Source organism: Bos indicus x Bos taurus, chromosome 9 (genome assembly GCF_003369695.1).
Source record: "Bos indicus x Bos taurus breed Angus x Brahman F1 hybrid chromosome 9, Bos_hybrid_MaternalHap_v2.0, whole genome shotgun sequence".
NCBI classification, from domain to species: domain Eukaryota; kingdom Metazoa; phylum Chordata; class Mammalia; order Artiodactyla; family Bovidae; genus Bos; species Bos indicus x Bos taurus.
This window is the reverse complement of record NC_040084.1, coordinates 23,055,157-23,082,169: the sequence shown is the minus strand read 5'-3', so window position 1 is coordinate 23,082,169 and position 27,013 is coordinate 23,055,157. Positions and strand designations below refer to the sequence as shown.

At 41.2% G+C, this 27,013-nt stretch overlaps 2 protein-coding genes across 7 annotated transcripts in view; one reads left to right on the top strand and one right to left on the bottom strand.

The window, feature by feature from the left end:
- The window catches only part of DOP1A (DOP1 leucine zipper like protein A), a 125,697-nt gene extending 111,502 nt beyond the window's left edge, over positions 1-14,195 (bottom strand). For 4 of the 6 annotated variants that reach the window (XM_027551006.1, XM_027551008.1, XM_027551007.1 and 1 more), the window contains exon 1: positions 14,085-14,195. The gene's annotated coding sequence lies outside the window, so the exon portion shown is untranslated. The remainder of the gene's footprint in view (positions 1-14,084) is intronic. The other 2 variants (XM_027551009.1, XM_027551011.1) reach the window with 1 other exon arrangement.
- A 5,209-nt stretch (positions 14,196-19,404) lies between these two features.
- UBE3D (ubiquitin protein ligase E3D) overlaps positions 19,405-27,013 on the top strand; it is a 166,926-nt gene continuing 159,317 nt past the window's right edge. Inside the window, exon 1 of the mRNA XM_027551004.1 lies at positions 19,405-19,592. Within this exon, the coding sequence (XP_027406805.1) occupies positions 19,516-19,592 (77 nt within the window). The 5' untranslated portion in view covers positions 19,405-19,515. The remainder of the gene's footprint in view (positions 19,593-27,013) is intronic.

Genomic DNA, 27,013 nt, shown 5'->3' with positions numbered 1-27,013 from the left:
CAAATATTATAGCTCATAAAAAAAGATATCATTTTTTTTCCCAACTGGAAAAAATCCTATGCAGTAAGGTTTATTTTCCTTTGTGAATTTTATTGAAACTGTTCCAAAAGTATAATCATGAAGAGTAAAACACACACTCATTAAGATGCAAATTTAATATATGCCTGGACTTCAAGGAGATCCAACTAGTCCATTCTAAAGGAGATCAGTCCTGGGTGTTCACTGGAAGGACTGATGCTAAAGCTGAAACTCCAATACTTTGGCCACTTCATGTGAAGAGCTGACTCATTGGAAAAGACTCTGATGCTGGGAGGGATTGGAGGCAGGAGGAGAAGGGGACGACAGAGGATGAGATAGCTGGATGGCATCACCAACTCGATGGACAAGAGTCTGGGTGAACTCCAGGAGTTGGTGATGGACAGGGAGGCCTGGCGTGCTGAGATTCATGGGGTCGCAAAGAGTCGGACATGACTGAGTGACTGAACCGAAGTGATGCATATAAAGGATAGGATCAAAATATTACACAGGCACGAAGGTGCCAACTATAATTTTACATACAGGGATTTACAAAAAAGCTCTTGTGTTACACACAAACATGCGTGTATCTGTGCACATCTGTTTGCTCAAAGCTATGAAAGAATGGTGCTAGATAGTAAGTAGCCTTGCAGGTATTAAATCCCTCAATCAGTAAAGGAAAGAGACTAGAATTAATCTGAAGGATATCAAGGTACTTCACAGAGAAAACTGAGGTACTACCTACAGCAGATCTGCCTTGCCTCTACACCTCTTCCAATATTTATTCCCTTTTACGTTTTAAGGTTGAGGTAAAAACAGAACAACAGTATTAATAACATATATGAAAGAACAAAAGCTTGCTGAGGTATTACTACTCTGCAAGAGAATTAACTCTAAATACTTTGGAAAATTCTGAAGCACTAAACAGAATCCAGAGTCAAGATAAGATATTGCTTTATCTTTATTTAGAGTCTCTTCACAAAAATTCCCCTTGTGGCTCAGCTGGTAAAGAATCCGCCTGTGATGTGGAAGAGCTGGGTTTGATCCCTGGATTGGGAAGATACCCTGGAGAAGGGAAAGGCTACCCACTCCAGTATTCTGGACTATATAGTCTATGGGGTCGCAAACAGTCGAACATGACTGAGCAACTTTCACTTTCATTTCACTTACAAAAACTAAGTATCCTCCAAAGCACTGATAAAATTATCAACCTCTATTATTATTACTAGACTCTCCTTACTTTCAGCTTCACTATGTTGAATTTTTTTAGGGTATCACTCCAATACAAGAACCCTGTCAAGCACTGCTATTATTATTCTCTGAACGTCTTTTTTTTTTTTTTTTACTTTACTACTGAAGTAAAACGGCATCATCATCTTCCCATTTACACAAGCTCAAGCTTTGGCTTTATTCCCTATCCTTACATTCAAATCTATCAACAAATTCAGCTTTTTTTTTTTCTTCAGCTGAAGGGGACTGTGGTAGACAGTATCTTTCAGAATGACCTTTTAACCATGCATGGCTCCTGAACAGTTTTCACCTGGACTATTACAATAACTATTTTTCACCACCTTCAGCTTTCTAAGAGCCAATTATATCACCCAGCAAAACACGGTTTCAGTATATTACTCCCTACTGGAAGCTTAGAAAAATAAGTTTATAAACCATGAAAAGCACTTCAGTCCAGTGCTCACTCAGCATGCAGGAAGTACTCTTATCACTGCCACAATTGTGACATTCAATCACTTAGAAAGTAAATGCAAGCTCTTACTCATATGACTAAAGTCTTTTCATAAACTAGACCCATTCTTTCAATCTGGTAATTCATATTTCTATTCTAGGTAAGCAAAACCTAATGACAAGGATTCTTTACTTGATCAAACTTTGGTCAGGGTTTGGAAGCTTCTCCTAGGGGCATCTGTGCCTGTTCTTGGAAAATGTAGTTTTTGACTGCTATGTCAGTTTAACCAGAATCTCTTTCATCCTCAATAACTGATCACCCTAAATATTGATCAAAATCCTCAACACCAACTGCTGGTCATCCCAGTCAGTCTGCCGCAAGAAGCCTGTTAGCTTGTGTGATTGGGAAGATAATGCTGCGGTTTTACTTCAGTAGTAAAGTAAAAAAAAAAAAAAAAAAGACGTTCAGAGAATAATAATAACAACAGTGTTTGACTGGGTTCTTGTATTGGAGTGATATCCTAAAAAAATTCAACATAGTGAAACTGAAAGTAATCCCCTCTTACCCCTCATGTTTTCTCTTAAGAGCTGCTAAGTCACTTCAGTTGTGTCCAACTCTGTGTGACCCCATAGACGGCAGCCCACGAGGCTCCGCCGTCCCTGGGACTCTCCAGGCAAGAACACTGGAGTGGGTTGCCATTTCCTTCTCCAATGCATGAAAGTGAAAAGTGAAAGTGAAGTCGCTCAGTCGTGTTTGACTCTTTGCGATCCCATGGACTGCAGCCTACCAGGCTCCTCCATCCATGGGATTTTCCAAGCAAGAGTACTGGAGTGGGTTGCCATTGCCTTCTCCTCTCTTAAGAGAGGTTTTCCATTCTATGACCTCCAGCTACTTCTCAGCCATAAAGTCCCACGTGCCCACGCTGAGAGTTGAAGCCAATTTCTCTCCTTCACTGTAAAATCCCACTGCCTATGTGCTAAGTCACTACAGTCGTGTCCGACTCTTTGTGAGGGTATGGACTGTAGCCCACCAGGCTCCCCTGTCCAAGGGATTTCCCAGGCAACAACACTGGAGCAGGTTGCCATTTCCTCCTCCAGGGGATCTGCCCGACCCAGGGACAGGACCCCTGTCTATGATGTCTCCGGCATTGCCAGGCAGGTTCTTTATCACTAGTGCCACTTGGGAAGCCCCAAATCTCACTGCAGTTGTCCCTATATCTATGATGATGACCCTGAATAAGGCTGGCCTTACCACTTTAACAATTATCATTGAATTTTTTTTTTTTTAACACTAGTCAACTGTTCAAGACTTGCTCCCTCCCACCTTGGTGGTTTTACAATATGATATTTCTTCTCTGGATAGGTCGTATGCACCTTTTCATCACCTAAAATTTTTCTATGTAACTATATTCAAAATGCTATAATTCCATAATACCTTCTGATCTAACCCTTCTGACCTGGCTCATTCTTTAATCAGCATCATTTGTTGATATCTGGAAACATGGCTTATATTACAGTATAGTATTTAAAAATGCACCTATGCTACATTTCAAAATGTTCAATGTCATTTTTTCAATTGTGGTAAAAATGCATAAAATTTATCATTTTAACGATTTTTAAGAGTACAGTTCAGTGTTGTTAAGAATATTTGAACTGTGCAATTTATCTCCAAAATTTTTCATCTTGCATAACTGCAACTATAGCAATTAAACAACTTTTCTCTCAAGATCATCTGACCAAAGTTTATTTCGAGGCTTTCTATTCTCCACTGGTTTCCAGTCTTCTTTATGCCAGTATCACACTGTTTTGATTACTCTAGCTTTGTAATATGTTACAAAGTCTTTTTAAAAAAACTCCTTCTGCCTGAAACACTGAATCACAACTTAACCTGGCTAGTATCTGCTCACTCTTCAGGCCTCAGATTTTACCCTCTTCAGAAAGTCTTCCCTGACCGTCACATTTCTCCAACATTCAAATACGCAATTCCTTCTTGTGGACTCCAACTACACACTGTATCTCCTCTATTATAGAACTTACTTTGTTTCACTGTAATTAAACTGTGACTCCCAGGGATGTTAATCCCTTTAATACGGTCTTTACCTATCATTTTAGCTTTTCCATTGCCAGCTCTGAGCAATGCTTGACCTATAGTAAATAACGAATAAATATTAAAAACTGAATGACAGTAGAATATACTCAAGTGGTAAAAAGAGTAAGAGTAATTGATTTAGAAAATGTTCCCAAAATATATCAAGTAAAAAAATCAAAGTGCAGAATAGATGGTGTTTACAGAATGTGCTTGGTTGCTCAGTCATGTCTGACTCTTTGCGACCCCATGGACTATAGCCTGCTAGGTTCCTCTGTCAATGGGATTCTCCGGGCAAGAATACTGGAGTGGGTTGCCATTTCCTTCTTCAGGGGATCTTCCCAACCCAGGGATCAAACCTGGGTCTTTTATGTCTCCTGAATTGGCAGGCAGGTTCTAAACCACTCGAGTCACCTGGGAAGCACCCTGTTACAAATATACTTAACAGGAAATGCACTCCAGTCCTATTCTGTCATCATTCAAAAACTACCAAGATTTGGTCAGAAGAGAAAAACACATTATAGGCAGAATCTTTACTGCTTGAGCCACCAGGGAAACCTATTTTTATAGAATGCTTCAATTTACACACACACACACACACACACACACACACCAAAGGGAAATATATATTCAAATAATCTGGATACATTTGACATAGCTTTGAAAGAACATGTAAGAAAATAGTAAAGCTGATTATTTCCTGGAGGTCACACAGAAACTTGGGTGGATGGGGGCCAGGGAGAGGAAGACTTTTCACTGTATACTTTTTTAATACTTTTAAAATCATATGATTCATTCCCTCTTTGTGGCATTAAATAAGCTTAATTTTTTAAAAGGTACATGAATGAATAACATCCCAGAGGAACATCAAAGAGCAGCTATGTAGTATGTGGCATTTTTAAACCCCGCCCCCCTTCATTTCGTAAGAAATAAGAAAATCAAAACGAACAGACTGTATCTGCAGTGTTACATGTGAATCCAGGGTCATCCCATCATTACCAAAGAACCATGGAGACTAAGAATTTTGTTGATAAAGTACTTGATCTGTTTAGTCATCTTCAAGGAGCATTTTAAGTTAATTTTTGAGTGTTCATTCTAAAAGCACAAGCCATCTAAAAGCAAGCATGTACCACTTATCACTGAGCAACCCGTTCACACACTAGCTTTACAAGACGTGGTAGCCAGCTTCCAACATGGCCCCAATGATCTTCAAGCTCTTGTGTAGTCTCCTCCCACTGCTGGCCTGTATGAACAATAAATAGAACACTGCAGAAGTGAAAAATCAGGCCATAAAAGACACTGAGGCTTCTACCTTGATGTGTCTTGGATCACTTATTCTGGGGCGGGCTGACCTTTATGCCAAGAGGACATTCAAGCAGCCCTGTGGGGAGGCCACCGTGGGGAAGAACTGAGGCTTCCCTTCAACAAGCAAAAAGAGCTTCCCAGTATGTGGCTGAACCACTTTGGAAGGCCAGTTAAAGCTTTAGATGACTGCAAACCTTTAAATGACTGGTTCTCAAGCCAGAACCTGAGACAAGTCATTCCCTTATCCCTCCTGAGATTTATACTGTTCTTTTAAATCACTACATTTTGAGATAATGTTATGTAGCAACAGAAAACTAAAGTTTATTCTCAAATTAATAAATTCCTTTTTAAAATCACAACCTCTATTAACTTAGGACATTTTAAAAAGTAGTTATTAGGTCACATAAAATAGGCAGCCTCAAATTATAGAATCAGGTAGGCTTGGAGAAGGAAATGGCAACCCACTCCAGTGTTCTTGCTGGAGAATCCCAGGGACGGTGGAGCCTGGTGGGCTGCCGTCTATGGGGTCGCACAGTCAGACACGACTGAAGCGACTTAGCAGCAGCAGCAGGCTTGGAGAATAGTGTTTCGAAAACAGATTTCCAGTAAAATGCCAGTTGCCATTTTAAAAAAATCATGTTGCTAGAACCCCTCATTCAGGCGAACTCTTGACTAAAAACTGGTGGTAAAACTTATGGAACTGTGGTTTACAATATGGAAGTTACTTAAATATTTATTTTTATTCCAAAAATACAGACATTTTAACCTTAAAGAAAGTACTATGTTTCATTTTTTTCCTCAGGAGAAAAATATGTCAGGAAACTTTAAAACTTTTTTAAGATTAAAAAAAATCTCTGTCAGGAGACACACTGTTAACATCATAAAATGACCTTACTACCCAAGGCAATCTATAGAGCCAATGCAATCCCTATCACAATACCAATGGCATTTTTTACAGAACTAAAGCCAATAATTTTAAAGTTTGTATGGAAACACAGAAGACCTTGAATAACCAAAACAGTCTTGGGAAAGAACTGAGCTAGAGGAATCATGCTCCCTGACTTTATACTATACTACAAAGATACAGTCATCAAAACAGTATGTTACTGGTAAAATAGACACATAGATCAATGGAACAGAAATGAGAGCCCAGAAATAAACCTATGCATTTATAGTCAATTAATCTATAACAAAAGAAGCAATAACATACAATGGAGAAAAGACAATCTTTTCAAGAAGTGGTGCTTGGGAAACTGGACAGCTGTATGGAAAAGAAAAAAAATTAGAACATTCTCTTAACACCATATATAAAAATAAACTCAAAATGGGTTAAAGACCTAAATGTAAGACTAGAAACCATAAAACTCCTAGAGGAGAACCTAGGCAGGACATTCTTTGACATAAACTGTACAAATATTTTTTTGCAACTGTCTCCTAAGGCAAAAGAAGCAAAAGCAAAAATAAACAAATGGGACCTAATGAAACTGAAAAGCTTTTGCACAGCAAAGGAAACCATCCACAAAACGAAGACAAAGTATGGACTGGGAGAAATTATTTGTAAATGATATGCCTGATAAGGAGTTAATATTCAACACATATAAACAGCTCTTATGACATCAAGAAAAAACAACACAGTTAAAAAATGGGCAGAAGAACTGAATAGACATTTTTCCAAAAAGGAAATGCAGATGGTCGACAGGCACATGAAAAGATGTTCAACACTGCTAATCATCAGGGAAATGAAGATCAAAACCACAATGAGATTATCACTTCATTCCTGTAAAAATCACTTTCATCAAAAAGAACACAAATAATAAACACTGGTGAGGATATGTATAAAAAGGAACCCTTATTCACTGTTGGTGAGAATGTAAATTTGTGCAGCCATTATGGAAAATAGAATGGAGGGTTCTCAAGAAACTAAAAATAGGACTACCATATGACACAGCAATGCCACTCCTGAGTATATATCCGTAAGAAACAAACCCACTAATTCAAAAAGATACATGTACCCCAATGTTCATAACAGCATTTACAATTGCCAAGATAAGGAAGCAACCTAAGTATCATCAACAGGTGAATGGTTAAAGAAGAAAAGTGTTATTTGCTCAGTCATGTCTGACTGTTTGTGACCCCATGGACTGTAACCCGACAGATTCTTCTGTCTATGGAATTCACCAGGCAGGAATATTGAAGTGAGTAGCCATTACCTTCTTTACGGGATCTTTCCCGTCTAGGAATCGAACCATATCTCCTGCATTATAGACAGACTTTCTACCACTTGAGTCACTAGGAAAGCCCTGGTTAAAGAAGATGTGGTATATATATACACAATGGAGTATTCCTCAGCCATAAAAAAAATGAAATTTTGCCATATGCAGCAACATGGATGGATTTGGAGGGTGTTGGGCTAAGTGAAACAAGTCACAGAAAGACAATACTATATAGCACTTACATGTGGAATCTATAAAACACAACAAACTAATGAATACAGCAAAAAAGAAGTCAACTCACAGATAACAGAGAACTAATGTTTACCAGTGGGGAGAGGAGGAGGAGAGTGGCAATACAGGCAGGGGCAGGAAATTTAAGAGGTATAAGCTGGTATGTACGGCATAATCAACAAGGATTTATTGTACAATATGTAGAATATATTAAATATTTTAAAATAACTTTTAAAAAGTGTGATTCACTACATCATGCACCTGTAACTTATGTAATATTGTACATCAACACTACTTCAATAAAAAAATAGAAATAAATACAAAAAAATTGAGACACATTGTAAGACACGATAAGCATGTATGAAAAGGCACCGGGTCAAGTGATAGCTCATCATCATGCTGAATATAAGCAAAAAGTCTAACTGCAGACTGGGGTGGCATTTGTGGTATAAAAACATACAAAATTCCATGGAATTCCCTGGTGGTTCAGTGATTAGGACTCTGTACTTCCACTGCAAGGGGCATGGTTTGATCGCTGCGGGGAACGAAGATGCTGCATGCTGTGCAGTGCAGCCAAAAAATGAATAAATAAAACTAAAAAAACCAAAACTCCAGCCATCTGAAAAATATGATTGATGGCAATAACACATATCTTAAGAGTTTAAGGTAGCTTAGCTGATATTGGAGAAGGAAATGGCAACCCACTCCAGTATTCTTGCTTGGAGAATCCCAGGGACGGGGGAGCCTGGTGGGCTGCCGTCTATGGGGTCGCACAGAGTAGGACACGACTGAAGTGACTTAGCAGCAGCAGCAGCAGCTGATATTTTACAGTACCTTTCATAATATAACAGCACAAACAAAACCAGCTGGAAATGTAAGTGTACAAGGGAGTTTACATGTATAACGGAGTTTATGTATATAATGCAAAGGACCAAGTCTGGTGTGCTTTTGTAGTTTTTCAGACTATAGTCAGCTGTCACTTTTAAATGATAAGTTTATCTGCACTATTACGCTGCTTAATTTTATAGTATAGACACAGAAAAGAAACTTCCTGCTGGGGTGAAGGCTCTTTTATGCAATAAAAATATTCATCCAAAGTGCTCTTATTTTCAAATTGACACTGTACCCCAGAACTTTCGATTAACAGTAATCTGACCCCTGACTGAGCACCAAGTTATTGCTCTGATAAACCTAGTATCACCAGTCAGGTAAATTAGTTTTTGGAAAACAGTAGTACCAAACTAAATAAGTCTATTCACCTGAATTCGTTGTTCATGAACACAAAATACTGGCAATTTAGACACTGAGTGCATCATACACATCTATGCCGGTAAATAACCTCAACTAGTTGAGATACAGTGTATTCTATAGAACAAAAGTAGGGAATTCATTTTCTTGTCTCTTCATGTAAAACTCCATAAAAGAGGAGACATTTTTTAAAAAGTGACTTAAGTGACACTGAATCAGGTGAGGAAGTCATTCTCCCTTCCTTCCTTTTTCAGCTCCTCTGACTACTTCAGGATGTCTCAGATACCTGTTTTTTTATTTATGGTGGTTACTTCAAGTTTCCTTTAAAAATTATGTTAATAATTCCACTGATAAATATGAAATAAGTATACAGAAAGTATTCACTAGAAGGAATGATGCTGAAGCTCCAATACTCTGGCCTCTTGATGCAAACAACTGACTCATTGGAAAAGACCCTGATGCTGGGAAAGACTGAAGGCGAAAGGAGAAGGGTGTGGCAGAGGATGAGATGGTTAGTAGCCATCAATGACTCAACAGACATGAATTTGAGCAAACTCCAGGAGATAGTGGAGAACAAAGAAGCCTGGTGTGCTGCCGTCCATGGGGTCACAAAGAGTCAGAAAGACTTAATGACTGAACAACACAACAAATACAGGATGTATGCAGACATGGGTGAAAAGTTTGAAGATGATATAAGAATGATTTAAACAAGTTTGAGAAATACTGCACTTATCCATTTGGTCAACAAATAGAAGTGCTTACCATGAGCATGCCATTGGTTTTGCCATCATGAAGGATAGGAAAAAATGTTCAAAGAAATGTAAATCTGAAAGCCAGAAAGAAGGCAAAAAAGATTCACAAAGTGGCGCTTGAGCTAGAACTTAATAGTTATGATTCACACATGTAGAAACAGGGAGAAATTCAAAGAGAACAAAGACATAACAATACAGGCCTGAGTGGTGGGTGACATGTTCCAAATCTTGATTGTGGTGGTGGTTACATGAGTGTGTATGTAATGTACACATAAAACGAGTGCACATTATTACATGTAAATTTTTCCTTGGTAAGTGTGATACCGTATCTTTGACCTATGCAATGAACAATCATTGAGGCTTCAGGCTTGGATATCTTGGGGAAGGGGAGGTAAACACAATACAAGAAGGGAAATCCCAATCTGGAGAAGGGGATCAAAAGTACTCACTTGCATATAATACATTTTCAATAAAAGCTGTACACAAAAATAGCAGTCCATACTTCAACAGTACGTGAACCGAGAACTTGCAGATGCAAAGGCTGGGTTTAGAAAAGGCAGAAGAACCAGAGATCAAATTGCCAACATCTGCTGGATCACAGAAAAAGCAAGAGAATTCCACAAAAACATCTGCTTCACTGACTACTAAAGCTTTTGACTGTGTGGATCACAACAAACTGTGGAAAATTCTTAAAGAGATGGGAATACCAGACCGCCTTACCAACCTCCTGAGAAATCTGTATGCAGGTCAAGAAGCAACAGTCAGAACCGGATATGGAACAACAGACTGGTTCCAAATTGGGAAAGAGTACATCAAGGCTGTATTTTGTCACCCTGCTTATTTAATTTACATGCAGAGTACATCATGTGAAATGCTGGGCTGGATGAATCACAAGCTGGATCAAGATTGTGGGGAGAAATATCAATAACCTGAGATAAGCAGATGACACCATCCTAATGGCAGAAAGCGAAAAGGAACTAAAAATAAAAAGCCTCTTGACGAAGGTAAAAGAGGAAAAGTGCAAAAGCTGGCTTAAAACTCAACATTCAAAATACTAAGATTAAGGCATCTGGTCCCACCACTTCATGGCCAACAGATGGGGGAAAAGTGGAAACAGTGACAGACTTTATTTTCTTGGTCTCTAAAATCACTGTGGACAGTGACTGCAGCCACGAAATTAAAAGATGCTTGCTCCTTGAAAGAATATCTATGACAAATCTAGATAATGCATTAAAAAGTGGAGACATCACTTTGCCAAAAAAGGCCTGCCTAGTCAAAGCTATGGTTTTTCCAGTAGTCATGTATGGATGTGAGAGTTGGACCAGAGAAGGCTGAATGCTGAAGAACTGATGCTTTCAAACTATGGTGCTAGAGAAGACTCTTGAGTCCCTTGGACTGCAAGGAGATTAAACCAGTCAATTGTAAAGGAAATCAGTCCTAAATATTCATTGGAAGGACTGATGCTGAAGCTGAAATTCCAATACTTTGGCCACCTGATGTGAAGAGCTGATTCACTGGAAAAGATCCTGATGCTGGGAAAGATTGAGGGCAGGAAAAGAAGGGGGCAACAGAGCATGAGATGGTTGGATGGCATCACTGACTCAATGAACATGAGTTTGAGCAAAGTCTGGGACATACTGAAGGACAGGGAAGCCTGTTGTGCTACAATGCAGTCCTTCGGGTCACAAAGAGTCAGACTTGACCGAGCGAGTGAACAATGACTACTACTTCTACTTAAGAGTTTCTTCTCAGCAAGAGAACTTACAAAAATTATGGCCTGCCTATTAAAAATATTTGCACTGTGCCTCATTGCCTCAAACAAAAGAGCACATTAACATATTAACAGTACTCACCCCTAACAAACCAACAAAGAATAGACAGAAGCAGCCACACTAGTTGTGTGCTACTGACACCGGACAGAATTTTGCAAAAGAGTTGGAGACTGTATTCAACACTTACATCTTGTTCCTACGCAATTTAGAAATAACTGCCTTAGACTTTACATTGTAACCTTTAACTTTTTCCAGAGATCTAGCTCTTAAAATTATTTAGTTATCAAGTACATTTCACGTGGTTTTTGTCACATTTCAGTTTTTAAGAATACGTGACAAGTCTTTACTTGTCAAAACTTTATAATGCTACTCTTAATAAGATCAATAACTTAACCATAAAATCAAATTCCAAAATGAGGTAATTACAGTTATAGAGAAGCATCAAGAGGCCAGAAAAAAGAAGATGCCCTTCTGTCATAAATTAATGCATTAAAGTTCACAGTAACCCATGTGAATCCTTGTTACAGTACTAAGGCAAATAGAAGCCTTTTGGTCTAGCGAGTTGGCATTTGATCTTCATGCTCTAGCAAGCTTAAGCTGAAGGCCACAGAAGCATATAATGTAGGAAATTTTAGAGATGAAAGGGGAGTCTGCTCAACTACAGTAATTTTCAAATGGGTATTCTATGTAATTATACTCCAGGAGATGTTAACATGTTGGCCACGACAAAATTCGCTCTCTGGCCATGTACGTTTGAGAAATGCTTCAATAACCTTTCCCTGGAAGCTTCCACTCTGGAAGTTTATGTGTGTATTAGCACAGTAGGGCTAGAAGTCTTGTGGTTAAAAGCAAATGAAAAGTTAAGCCTGATCTAAACCAATGTTCTTCCATACTGAGCTTGCCTGGTAAGAATAAGGTAAAGAATCTGCCTGTGATGCAGAAGAACCAGGTTTGATCCGTGGATTGGGAAGATCCTCTGGAGGAGAGCATGGCAACCCACTCCAGTATTCTTGCCTGGAGAATCCCTAAGGACAGAGGAGCCTGGCAGGCTACAGTCCAAGGGGTTGCAAAGATTTGGACACGACTGAGCAGCTAAGCACAGGACATGCCTGCTCCCATATTATTTGCTACAGAACTCTGTTTGGAGGTAGTAAGAGCATTAATGGATTCAGAAGAGTGTTCAGGGAAAATAGTTTGGAAAACTCTGATTCTATGAAATTCTCTTAGATGACAAAACTGAGGCCTAGATAGATAACACCCGGTCAGCAGAACAAAGGTCTTGAATGAAATCTCTCCTTTCCAGACCAGAGTTCTTTCACGTAGTTTAACTACTAAATAGGACTTCTTTGACTGCATATACTCAAACATTTAATTCTGTCTGCCTGCAATGCGGGAGACCCGGGTTTGATCCCTCCGTTGGGAAGATCCGTGGAGAAGGAAATGGCACCCCACTCCAGTACTCTTGCCTGGAAAATTCCATGGACTGAGGAGCCTGATAGGCTACAAGTCCATGGGGTCACAAAGAGTCGGACACCACTGAGCGACTTCACTTTCACTTTATATTTACATTTTGGTTACGCTATTACATTTCCAGGTTTGTATATTAAGTTAGATATTTTTACTTCTTACAGTCTAGTCTCTGGCTCCTAATAATCAGGGTCACCCGGAGATCTGCTATTGTCTACTAAATTCTGGGGAATGATTTAGTTCTGAGCAGCTGAAAGTAATCATTTTAAAAGAAAGCACTGGTACTACAACTGGTTTTAATTTACTCTAGTTGTAACTTCTGTCAGCGCAAGGAAATAGCCGTTGTTTATCAGGTGAAGAGTCAGCACATAAAACTGACGTGTAATCCACAGTAAAACACAAGACATAATAATGTCTACATCAAGTCAGCCAATACCATCAAAACTAAGGGATCTTTGTCCTTCTACAGTTCAGGGCTTACTTGTCAGGCAAAAACTTAAGTTTCCTTTTTTGTATTTATTTTAAAAAATGTTTTGACTGCTTTAGTCTCCAGATTTTTCCCATCTTTCTTTCTCAAACCCTACAGAACTCTGTAAGTGTAGGAATAACCAAAACATAATGTATTTGACTTTAAAAGAGTAGTTGTGTGTTACTCCCCTTTCCTCCCCTGGGTAGGCGAGAATGAAGGAAAACTAACAAGTGACTATTGTTATGGTGCAACTTTAAAAGGCTTGAGAATCAAAGGTGATGCCTGTTAACAACTTCCTTATGACTAATGTGACTTCCTCTAATAAACTTCTACACTCCTTTCCAGCCCCCACCCCCCACCCTCTACATGGACTATTAACCAGGGCGGGCATTCTCGTCTCTTCAATCATGAACCCCTCCAAATGCAAGAGACAGTATGATGATGCCTCGATTCCAACAAAGAAGTGAGTCCGCGCGATCTGCTCACACAGGTGCGACCGCCGCCCCAACCCCGCGTACCGCGCGCCCCCTGCGCAGGAGGCTCGGCCCGGCCACCCGACGCCCCGGCTCCGCCTCTGGCCCCCGGGGCCCCGGGCCGCCCTCGCGCGGCCGCCGCCGCCCGGCCCCGGCCCGCCAGTCCCGCCTTCATGGAAACCACGGGGCGGGCGGCCGGCGGGTTTCGCGGCTTCCAGGCGGGGTTCAGGCGGCAACACCCCCGAGGCTACCGCGGGCGGACCAACCGGGCGTCCCAGCGGCTCAGGGACTAGCCGGGCCGGGGAGGCCGCTCCGAGCCGGAGGCCGCGGCCTCGCAGCCGCGCTGGGGGAGGCGGGGCGGGGACGCTGTTACCTGCCGGGGGCTCGGCCGCTCCTGCCGGCGCCGCTCTCCTGGCAACCGCGGCAGCGACACGGAGGTCGGGAGCCGGACGGCCTAGTGACAGCTCCCAGTGTGCACCGCGCCCGCGCCCACGCCGGCGTCGACGTCCGTGGCCCTCCATCCCCGCCCCCGGTCCGTTCCTCGCCTCCCGGCGCTCGTTGTCGCCGCAGCGCCCTCAAGCGGACTATCGCGGAAGCGGCCCATCGTCACCAATGAACCGAGTAGACCTGTAGCCGGTGTTTTCCATTCGCCGGTGTCAGCCTCATCAGGATGGATGAAGAGATGGAAGGGATGCTAGGAGTTGAAAATAACTTTTAAATATTCTTCAAGCAACGATTTAAGTGTTTATTTAAATTGTTTAACTGATTCCTCAATATTTAATGTGAGGAACTCCAAACCTAGAGAGATTAAAAGACTTGGGAAGTTAGAAAACAAATAGTTGCTATCACATTAGGAGCTATTCTGATTGCAGAACTCGAGAATCACGTAGTTACAAGGAGAATTGCACCCTGGTGCCTAAAATGTAGGGTCAAATATGGTTTCTTTTGCAAATGTGACTATATATCAAATATAACAATTCTTAAAAATAATCAAACATAAATTGTGAAGAGAATGCTGCATTAAGAATGTTACATAGGAAATTCCCAGCTGGTACAGTGCCTAGAATTCTGCACTTTTGCTGCCGTGATCCAAGTTCAAGCCCTGGTCTGGGAACTAAGATCCTGCAAGAGGCCCAGTGCACAAAAAAAAAAAAGAAAAGAAAAGAAAAAGAAAGAATGTTACATATTTCAATATATGTTAGTACTTAAGCACTTAATGGCCTTGAACATTAAAGGTGGAAGATAGGAGGAGCCAAAACAATGGAGAAAAATAATAAATTAATATAGCATATATATGTAAGGAAGAGAAAAGAGTTTTGTTTAAGCCAAATTGATGACCATAACCTCGGAGAGATAGATTCAAGAAGCACTTGAATTTTTCCACTGGACTACAAAATGGGGGTGGGTTATAAAGGCAGAAGGTCCCCAAATCATAAGATATTTGTCAATAATTAGGATTGGAGCTGACAAAGAAGGGTGCTTGTCATGTAAGGGTTGACTGAGGTCTGAAATGGTTACATAGTACAAGAGGAGAGCTTGAGACTATAAAGTTGCAACTGGCAGCTGCTGGCAGCAAGGCTCATTGGTGTCCTTGGATGTGATACAGTTCAGAAAATTTCTCAGTAATACAAGCACATGTCTGAAACCATGACCATGGTGGCCACGTGGCTCCCTTTGGAATATCTGAACCACAAATCCTCGATTTTTTAATGCATTTTTTACTTTAATGGTTGAAGTAGATGTATGATGCTTTTTTTTTTTTTTTTGGCTATACTAGTTAGCACTTGGGATCTTAGTTCCCTGACCAGGGATTGAACCCATGCTCACTGCAGTGGAAGCATAGTCTTAATATCCCTGGATCACCAGGGAGATCCCCAGTGCATATTTAATAGGCCACAAATAGGCTGTTTGGGTTAGCCTAAAGTTCCAGTTAAATCATGTATAAGCCAGCATCTTTCTTAATATGTGAAATTTTCTTCCATCAAAACCATCATCTTTTGTCACCATGGAGATGAAATAGCAGTAAACTTCTTTTAACTGCGCTTTTACCTTCATCCATGATTTTGAATTATTCTGATGGATACAGGAATTTGTGAGGCAAAACAATAAACTTTAATAACTCCAAATATGGATTTTAGAAAAAAATGTCTTGAACTAGTATCTTTAGGAACATGACTTTATTATTTGCTTACAAAATATTCAAATTAACCTGTTCAGTGTAATAATTATGACTTCAAAATGATAAAATGGAAAATCAATAAACATATTAATACAATTTTCTACATACAAGTAATCATTGTTTCTGGGTTTTTTTTTTTTTTTTAAGCCTCTTGTTTTAAAATAATCGTTATAATTCTACCTTGGCCTTACATTTTAATATTTTCCCATGATAAGTACTTACATTATACTGGATCCTTTACTGGGTCAAACGTTCCAAAATCATCTGCCAGTAGTGAGACAGGCCTCGGACCCGGGACCCTTTGCTGCAGTGCTGCAATGCTTGCTCCTGGACACACCTCTCCTCCAGCAACAAAATACAAACAAACTATATGGGACTAAAAGTAGCTGTGTGCATGTGCAGTTAGGGCAAATTCTGGACAAGAGATACAAAGAGACCAAAAAGTGGGAGACCACTCCCTCTTCCTGCAACAGGGGGCCCAATAAAGCCTTGCCTGGATTTCTTGTCTGGCTTCAGGTCAATTTCTATTCAGTAAGGATACCAAGCGGAGAAGGCAATGGCACCCCACTCCAGTACTTTTGCCTGGAAAATCCTGTGGATGGAGGAGCCTGATGGGCTACAGTCCATGGGGTGGTTAGGAGTCGGACACGACTGAATGACTTCACTTTCACTTTTCACTTTCATGCATTGGAGAAGGAAATGGCAACCCACTCCAGTGTTCTTGCCCGGAGAATCCCAGGGACGGGGGAGCCTGGTGGGCTGCCGTCTCTGGGGTTGCACAGAGTCGGACACGACTGAAGCGACTTAGCAGCAGCAGCAGCAGCAGCAAGGATGCCAAGAACCCTAGCCAGTAACAGTAACAATGAGATTACAGATTTCCCTGAGTCCGTTTTTACTTTTGCAAAAGTGAAGAGTAGAAATGTACATATAGAGTCATTCTCATCTTCCTCTTTTCAAAAGTTATAGGAATGCTTATGGAGAGAGTGTGGAGAGAAGAGAACTCTTGCATTCTTGGAGGGAATACAAATTGATACAATCACCATGGAGAACAATTAAAGTTCCTTAAAAAACTAAAAACTACCAAATGACCTAACAATCCCACTACTAGGCATATATCCTGAGAAAACCATGTATCCTAATGTTCACTGCTGCTGCTGCTAAGTCACTTCAGTCGTGTCCAACTCTGTGTAACCCCATAGACGGCAGCCCACCAGGCTCCCCTGTCCCTGGGATTCTCCAGGCAAGAACACTGGAGTGGGTTGCCATTTCCTTCTCCAATGCATGAAAGTGAAAAGTGAAAGTGAAGTCACTCAGTCGTGTCCAACCCTCAGCGACCCCATGGACTGAAGCCTTCCAGGCTCCTCCATCCATGGGATTTTCCAGGCAGGAGTACTGGAGTGGGTGCCATTGCCTTCTCCTGCATCACTATTTACAAAAGCCAGAACACAGAAGCAATCTAAAAGTCCATCTACAGATGAATGGATAAAGAAGATATAGTATACATATATGATGGAATATTGCTCAACCATAAAAAGGAACGAAAGTGGGTCATTTGTAGTGATGTGAATGAACCTAAAGTCTGTCATATAGCATGGAGTCAGAAAAATACTGTGTATTAACGCATACATATGAAATCTAGAAAAATAGTACTGATTAGACTATTTGTAGGGCAGGATAGAGAGGCAGACATAGAGAACAAACTTGTAGATATATGTGTGTGTGTGTGTGTGTGTGTGTATGTATATATATATATATATATATATATATATAATGTAAGGGCTTCCCTGGTAGCTCAGCTGGTAAAGAATCCGCTTGTAATGCAGGAGATCCTGCTTCGATTCCTGCGTCAGGAAGATTCCCTGGAGAAGGGCTAGGCTACCTAACTCCAGTATTCTTGGGTTTCCCTGGTGGCTCAGATGGTGAAGAATCTGCCTGCAATGTGGGAGACCTGGGTTCAATGTCTGGGTTGGGAAGATCTCTGGAGGGGGGCATGGCAACCCACTCCAGTATTCTTGCCTGGAGAATCCCCATGGACAGAGGAGCCTGGTGTCACATAAGAGTCGGACAGGACTGAGCAACTAAGCACAGCACCGCATATATTATGTAAATACTACTCTCTCTCTCTATATATATATATGTATGTATGTATGTGGAGAAGGAAATGGCAGCCCACTCCAGTGTTCTTGCCTGGAGAATCCCAGGGACGGGGGAGCCTGGTGGGCTGCCGTCTCTGGGGTCGCACAGAGTCGGACACGACTGAAGCAACTTAGCAGCAGCAGCAGCATGTATGTATGTATGTATGTATGTATGTATGTATGTATGTATATGGGGCTTCCTGGGTGGCTTAGTGGTAAAGAATCCTCCTGCAATACAGAAAATGCAGGAGACGCCACAGGTTTGATCCCTGGTTCAGGAAGATCCCCTGGAGGAAGGCATGGCAACCCACTCCAGTATTCTTGCCTGGAGAATCCCAGGGACAGAGGAACCTGGCAGGCTACAGTCCATAGGGTCACACAGAGTCGGACAAGCCTGAAGCCACGGAGCATGCATGCACACATGCATGTATATTTCGTGGGATTGCAAAGAGTCGGACAGAACTGAGCGACTAACACACACACACACATATATGCTATCTTGTTTTTGAAGATATACACTACCATGTGTAAAACAGATAGCTAGTGGGAAGCAGCTGTATAGCACAGGGAACTTGGCTTAGTTCTCTGTTATGACCTAGAGGGGTAGGACTGGGGGAGACTCAAGAGGGAGGAGATACATATATATAGATAGATAGATAGATACACTGACACACACATAGCTAATTCAGGTTGTTGTTCAGCAGAAACAAACACAACATTATAAAGCAATTATACTCTAATCAAAAAAATAAAACATCAGAAACAAAATAACACAGGTTATGGGAATGCTTAATCCTGTGCTTCATGATACTGGACTTAACCATACTCTCTCTTGTGCAGACAACAGAGAACTTCTCAAAGTTTTGCAACCCTTTCCATTCTGGAGCCTTCTGGTCTAAATTGGGAAGCGGCAGCTAAGTCAGTCCTGGCCATTTGTTGCCTCAAGACAGAGGAGAACTATCAAACACAGACCAGGATTTATAAAAACAAAACAAAAAACCAAAGAGACTATAGTGCATTAAAACAAAACCAAATTGAAGGTAAAGTGCATCTGGGGTGAGGAATTGGGCTCTAGACCCTGCTGGGGATAAATGCTTGCCTACCCCTCTCGTCCAGTCTCATCTCTCCCCAAGCTACCCAAAGCAGTGTTCTGGGGTCCGACCTTGAAGGTCATTTACAGGGAGCCTGGTGCATCAGGTCGCGCCCTTAAGAAGCGGAGTGGAAGAACAGTTTGGCTTCCCCGTTCCCACCTTTTCTCTGAGCTCTGACCCAAAGGCCGGCTTTGAAAGCGCTCACTCTCACTGATGGAATCCACGCGGCGGCGCGCTCTCCGCCCGGCAGGTGGCGCTGTGGGCTGGCGGGCACCCGAGCTCCAGGTCCTAGAGGCCCGCGCGGCCGCCACCGCGGCCGCGGTTCCTGCTCAAGCCGCACGTGCAGCCGCTTTCCGGCCCCGGTGGCCGGGTCTCCAGAGCTCTCGGCTGAGCGTCCGCATGGCGGCGGTTGCAGCGGAGGCGCGCGTGTTCCTGGAGGTGCGGAGACGGCTGCAGAGCGCGCTGCTGATTCTGGGGTAAGGCGGGCGGTGGAGTCTGGCCTCCCAGGCGCAGCCGTCCTCGCTTTAACGCCGCCCCGGCCGGCTCCGCCTCTCTCGGAAGGATAGGGTTTTGAATTTCTTTTTTCCAGTTGCTTAGAGCGAGCCTCTGGGTTCCTTAAAGTGGAGTACCCTCTCCACACATGCAAACCGCGCGCCCCGGTTGCCCACCCCGCCTCACCTTCTTCCCAGTTAGCATCACCCGGGGGCTTTCTAGAAATGCATGGTCTCAACCCCATAGCCGACCTGCTGAATCGGAACTTCACGATTCCCGGGATTCAGATGCACATTAAAGTTTGAGGATCCCTAATGTGCAACACTTTTGACAGTGCCCCATGCTTCCAACAAAACAGTGCAAAAAATACATTGCCCCTTTGGGATCCTCGTTATCTGTTCTAATATGAGAATTTCCTATTTTGTAAATATACTCCTTTTGTTGTTGGTTTGGTTTCTGCACAAGCTGTTCTCTATGCAGAGGAACGCACGCACCCGTTCAATAAATGTGTCTTCCGTGAACAGCTAGCAAGGGTTTCAGGCTTCTTTTTGGAGCTGTTTCTTTCTTTCATATTCGTAGTTCCAAGAAGAAATCTGCAATAACTTGCTGTTCATTACACAGACATAAAACTTTCAGGAAAAGTGTTCTCCTGTTTGGTTTGGTGATGTATGGTACCTCGACTGTTCACTGTGACCACTGTTTCAAGTAGAGTGAGTTAGATGTTAAAATCCTGAGAAGTTGATTACACAGAACCACTCTGAAGGTAGACTTCACTCTGATGCTTAGCCTTCTCTTTCCCTGACACCAGCCAGGTACCCGGTGTAGTGGTTTTGCATTTGGCATGAGCACTGGTTTCAATCCTAGCTTTACTTCACCAGAGTAGAATCCTTTAATTTGATTTTTTTCAATTGTAAAATAGGGATTCTTTCTTTCTCTTTTTCTGCTGTGTCTTCCCTTTCTCAAATCATGAGTTCAAAGAAGTGCTTCATGTCCAATTCAAATTCACCTTGTAAAGTTATTCTGAGCCCAAAACCTTAGGCAAAAGGAAACAAGACAACATCCTTACTTCCCCTCATCAAAGGAACCCTTCATGCTTCCCCTGGATAACTCTTCCTTCTTTAAGCTAGTTAAGAAACCTAACGTTTCATTGTCCCTAGTGTTCTTTGGCTGTTGAGCTTTACCACCAGTCAATTGCTCCAACCCAAAAAGTAACTACTATTCTAATTTCATTCAGCAAAGATCAGTTTGCCATTTCTTGAATCATGCATAAATGGATTCATATAGTATGTACTTGTTTGTTTCTGGTTTCTTCTACTGTGTTTCTGAGATTCATGTTTCATCTATTAATATGTTATCACATGGCTCAATAGTCCGTTCATTTTTTTCCTGCCAAGTAGTTTTCCACTGTATGAATATATGACAATTCATTATTCATTCTTCTATTGCTGGATATTTTGTGTGATTCTCAAGCCAGCTTATTATGAATAAAACTTGTACATTGTTGTATTTGTGCTGGGTCATACGGTATGTGCTCAGCCATGTCTGACTCTTTGCGGCCCCATTGACTGTAGCCCACCAGCCCCCTCTGCCCATGGAGCTTTCCAGGCAGAAATACTGGAGTGGGTTGCCACTTCCTACTCCAGGAGATCTTCCTGACCCAGGGATCAAATCCATATCTCTTGTGTCTCCTGCACTGGCAGGCAGATTCTTTATAACTAGTGCCATCTAGATGACTTTACTTAATGGGAAACTGCTGAAGGAAGTGTTCTCCAAAGCTGTTTATACCAGTTTATACTCTAGCCAGGGGGAAAAAAAAAAAAAAAGAATTCCAACACATTCACTTTCTAGTCCGCATTGAGTGTTGTCAGTTTTGGATTTTAGCTAATCTAGTGGATTAAAGTCGGAGAAGGCGATGGCACCCCACTCCAGTACTCTTGCCTGGAAAATCCCATGGATGGAGGAGTCTGGTGGGCTGCAGTCCATGGGGTCGCTAGGAGTTAGACACGACTGAGCGACTTCACTTTCACTTTTCACTTTCCTGCATTGGAGAAGGAAATGGCAGCCCACTCCAGTGTTCTTGCCTGGAGAATCCCAGGGACTCGGGAGCCTGGTGGGCTGCCGTCTCTGGGGTTGCACAGAGTTGGACACAACTGAATCGACTTAGCAGCAGCAGCAGCAGTGGATTAAAGTAGTATCTCATTGTCATTTTAATTTGTATTAATTAAATACAAGATTTATTAATTAAATACAAGATTAATAATGTTGGGCACCTTTTCATTTGCTTTTTGGTCATTCATATATGTTCTTTTGTCAAGTGTCTTCTAATATCCGGTTGTCTTATTGTTGAATTTTAAAGAGTTCTTTGTATAGTCTGGAAATAAGATCTTTTTTGTTTGTGCCTGTGAGTATGAGACTATTCTCTCCTTATCTGTAGCTTATCTTTTAATTTTCTTAATAGTGCCTTTTGATGAACAGAAAGTCTTAAGCATAGTGAAGTCCAGTGTACTGCACCTTTTTTTCTTTAACAATTGGTGTTTTTTGTGTCTTAAGAAATCTTTGCCTACCTCCAAGTCGTAAGACTTTTTCCTATGTCTATTTTCTAGGAATTGCATTGTTTTACCATTTACATTTAGGTCTGTGATCATGTCAAATTACTTTTTGCATTTGGCATCAGGTAGGTGCCAAAGTTTTTTTTTTTAAGAATATCTCCATTTGTTCCATCACCGTTAATTAAATAGCTGTCATTTCTTTCATTGAAATAACTCAGTATATTTGTCAGAAATCAGCTAACTACACTGTTTTCATGTTATGTCTTTTTTACCCTTTTACTCTCAACCTGTGTCTTTATATGTAAAATTTTAAAAGCTTGTATTAAGTGGAGTTTAAAAAAAAAAATCCATTCTGACAGTCTCTTTATTTTAATTGGAATTTTTAGTCTATTTACAGTTAGTGTAAATGATATTATTATTCTTTTCCTAATCCTAAAAGAAATACTTCTAGCATCTCATCATTAAGTGTGATAATTTTGACTTTTTGGAAAAAGTCTGTTTGGTACATTGCATAGTCCCTTTCTGCTGCTGCTGCTGCTGCTAAGTCGCTTCAGTCATGTCCGACTCTGTGCAACCCCAGAGACGGCAGCCCACCAGGCTCCCGAGTCCCTGGGATTCTCCAGGCAAGAACTGGAGTGGGTTGCTATTTCCTTCTCCAATGCAGGAAAGTGAAAAGTGAAAGTGAAGTCGCTCAGTCGTGTCCAACTCCTAGCGACCCCATGGACTGTAGCCTACCAGGCTCCTCCGTCCATGGGATATTCCTAGTTTACTAAAGGTTTTCATCATGAATAGACACTGTGTTTTCTGTAATGATTTCTGCACGTATTGTGATGGTCCTATTTTTTTCCCTTTATTCTTTATATATGTGAATTGCATTAGGAAAATCTATTTATGTTAAACCATCTTATCATTCCTGGGATAAACCTTGGCCATTCATTAAATCCAAGATGTTTACAGAGTTCCTGTTCTAGGGCCCAAACTAAGATTCTAGGTGCTAGGTATACAGCTAGATGAAAATACAGCAAAGATGAAAGTATTTGCTCTCAATGAGCTTATAGTCTAATGGTGGCAAGAGGTGGGCCGAAAACACACAAATATAAACACACAAGGCTTTAGGAAAAGTAAAACAGAAAAAGGGATAGGGAAAAAAAATTCCAACCCTTTATTCCAAATGAAAAACTAACATTGGAACAATAAACTGAAAGGGGTGATGTTTGGAAATGTACGATACCTAGTGAAAGACTGTCACCCTCCGAGAGAACAGAAATAGGAAGGGGTGCTTGGTTCAGAGAGATGTGGATGGGCCGGTGGAGCACATAGTAAAGGCTATTACAGTGATGTGCTCTCCAGGAAATGGAAATAACCACCAGGAAATGACCTACTCCAGGAAAACCAATGACCTTCCTCCAGGAAAACCAACCAAACAAAAATCCTTTCTGATCTGCAGCATTTATTGATTCCTGAGGTGTAAATACTTTCACCGTAGATGATGTCAAACTACCAAAGTGAGGTCAGTTGGTTTGCATAATACCTGGAATTTTAACAACTGCCTCTAGCATATCACTGGGTCTTAGAGACCATTGAAAGGACCCTAGCTTGGACTCAGTGAGATGCGAAGTCATTAGGTAGGTTCAAGCAGTTTCTGAAAAAACACAAGAGAATAGTGACAAAAGCCTCACAGGTAAAAAGTGTGGGCAATTAGGGTCTCAAAAACTTTGTTTTGAAACAATCGTGAACTTGAGGGTAAGTTGCTGTCACTCTTGAATATTTTTTTTTACTCTGAATTTTCCTACAAATGAGAACATTCTCCTACACAACCAGCATGCAACTCTCAAAACTGGGAAATGTGTTACTGCTGTCTTACAGTCTGACCTTATTCTGGTGTTTCCAGTTGTCTACTTAATATCTATAAAAGCGAAGGAATCCAGTTCAGAGTGATGCCCTGCATCCCCATGTTTTCTTCATCTCTTTCAGTCTAGAAGACGTCCTCGGTTTTCCTTGACTTTAATGATACAGCTTTGAAGATTCCAGCCCAATTATTTTGTAGAATATCCCTCCATTTGGTTTTGTCTTATGTTTCCTCAAGATTAGATTCAGGTTGTACATCTTTGGCAGGAATATCACAAAATTGATGCTGTGTTCTCATTGCATCCTGTGGCACATGATTTTGATTTATTCAATTAAAGTTCATGTTAACTTTGAGAACTTAAATAAGGTGGTATCTGCCAGGCTTCTTCACCATAAATTACCCTTTTTCTTTTCATTATCAATAAGTATTAATTGGAGAGCTGCTTTGAGAGTTTGGGAATGCCCTATTCCTCCTCATACTTTCATTTTATTCAGATTTATTTATTTATTATTATTTTTAGTTAAGGTACAGTCACTCAGTTATTTACACCCATCTCAGTATGGTGGTTGTGTTTCATTCAGTGGGTTACTTTTTTTCCTCAAATTACAACCAGATATGGCCAGGGAAGTCCCTTCAAGATGATGTCTGTTTCTTTGCTTGCTTTTTTTTTTTTTTTTTTAGTCTTTGATTTCTTCTTTACTTAGTTTCGGAGAAGGCAATGGCACCCCACTCCAGTACTTTGCCTGGAAAATCCCATGGATGGAGGAGCCTAGTGGGCTGCAGTCCACGGGGTCACTAAGAGTCAGACACGACTGAGCAACTTCCCTTTCACTTTTCAGTTTCATGCACTGGAGAAGGAAATGGCAACCCACTCCAGTGTTCTTGCCTGGAGAATCCCAGGGACGGGGGAGCCTGGTGGGCTGCCGTCTATGGGGTCGCACAGAGTCGGACAAGACTGAAGTGACTTAGCTTAGCTTACTTAGTTTCACAGTAAGATATTCCAGACTCAGGCTCATCTCATTCTTTTCTTGTCCCAATCCTGGATGTAGTTATTTTTTCCAAGGAACTCTGTTTTGTTTCTTTTTTTTTTTTCCATTTGTTTTTAAGTAGAAAATGACCTTTAGAAACCAAGATCTGGGTATAGAGTGTGCTCATTACTATTGGAGTGTCACTTCTCCCAGACCCTCTACTAGACAGAACTAGTCTGTGTATGGCATATGTATTATGCTTATGTATTCATGTATAGTATGTGTTTGTAAATATATCATAATACACCTATATTTATTAACTTTATTTATTACTTTGGTGCAAATGTAATTTTGGTTTTGAATTATGAATTTTATATCAAGTTGCTCAGTGGTGTCTGACTCTGTGACCCCACAAACTATACAGTCCATGGAATTCTCCAGGCCAGAATACTGGAGTGGGTAGCCTTTCCCTTCTCCAGGGGATATTCTCAACCAAGGGATCAAAGCCAGGTCTCCTGCTTTGCAGGTGGACTCTTTACCAACTGAGCCACCAGGAAAGCCCTAAGAATACTGGAGTGGGTAGCCTATCCCTTCTCCAGTGGATCTTCCCAACCCAGGAATCAAACCAGGTTCTCCTGCATTGCAGGTGAATTCTTTACCAGCTGAGATACCAGGGAAGCCCTAGGAACCATTACAATCAATACATTTTTGCCAATGAGAAATAAGTTTGTTTATACCTATAGCATAAAAATCTGTGCTTGGGGATTGGACAAACTCTTGGAAAGCATTTTCTGCCTCCTGCTGGTTGTGGAAGCATTTTCCCTGCAAAAAATGTACTGGCAAGAGTTCATGGGAATATGGCAGATGAGGCAAAACTTCAAAGACCAATCTGTTCAACTTTGAAGCATTGATTGTGTGATGTGCAGTCAGGCCTTGTTGTGGAGAAGAATAGGGCCCTTTCTGCTGACCCCTCCCTTTTGCAGGCATCCATCAGTTTGCTAAGCATAGTTCTCAGATGTAATGGTTTTGCCAGAGTTCAGAAAGCTGTAGTGGATCAAATGGGCAGCAGATCACCAAACAGTGGTGACCACTACCTTTTTTTTAGTGCAAGTTTGGCTTTGGGAAGTAGTTTGTAGCTTCTTCTCTGTCCAGCCATTGAGCTAGTTATCACCAGTTGTATAAAATCCATTTTTTGTTGCATGTCACAGTCCGATGAAGAAATGGTTCATTGTTGTGTAGAATAAGAGAAGACAGCACTTCAAAACAATGATTTCTTTGATGTTCAGTCAGCTCATGAGGCACTCACTTACCAAGCTTTTTCACCTTTCCACTTTGCTTCAAATGCTGAACGACTGTAGAATGCTTGATGTCCAGTTGTTCAGCAACTTCTCCTGAGGTTGTAAGAGGATCAGTTTCGATGATGCTCTCAGTTGGTTGTTGTCAACTTCTGATGCCCAGCCACTGCGCTCCTCGTCTTCAAGGCTCATCTCCTTTGCAAAACTTCTTGAACCACCAGTGCGCCGCATGATCATGAGTAGTTCCTGGGCCATGTGTGGTGTTGGTGTTGCAAGTTGTTTCCACTGCTTTGCAACCCATTTTGAATTCAAATAAGAAAATCACTGGAATTTGCTTTTTCTGTAGCATCATTTCCATAGTCTAAAATAAAATAAATAGCAAGTAATAAATCATTGGCAAAAAATTGGGAATGTGCATTAAAATGATATATAACATAATCACATTTATTTAGAATGTAATCCAATATCAAATAGCAAATTTCAGCACTTGCAAAAGTGCAGGTACTTTTGTGCTAACCTAAAATATGCATTGGAAATCATGATTTTGCCCAGTGTTTCAGATTCTAGTCTACTACCACAGGATCCATTGTGGTTTTCTCCCTTGCCCTCTTTGTAGCTGTTCTCCCACCGTGCGAATCCTGGCTTCCACTATCCTCATGCCGTGTATTAGTATACTCGGTAAGTTTCACTCTGTGTAGAGTTTGCCACTGGCATTCTTTCCTACTTCCCTTCCCTCCACTCTTT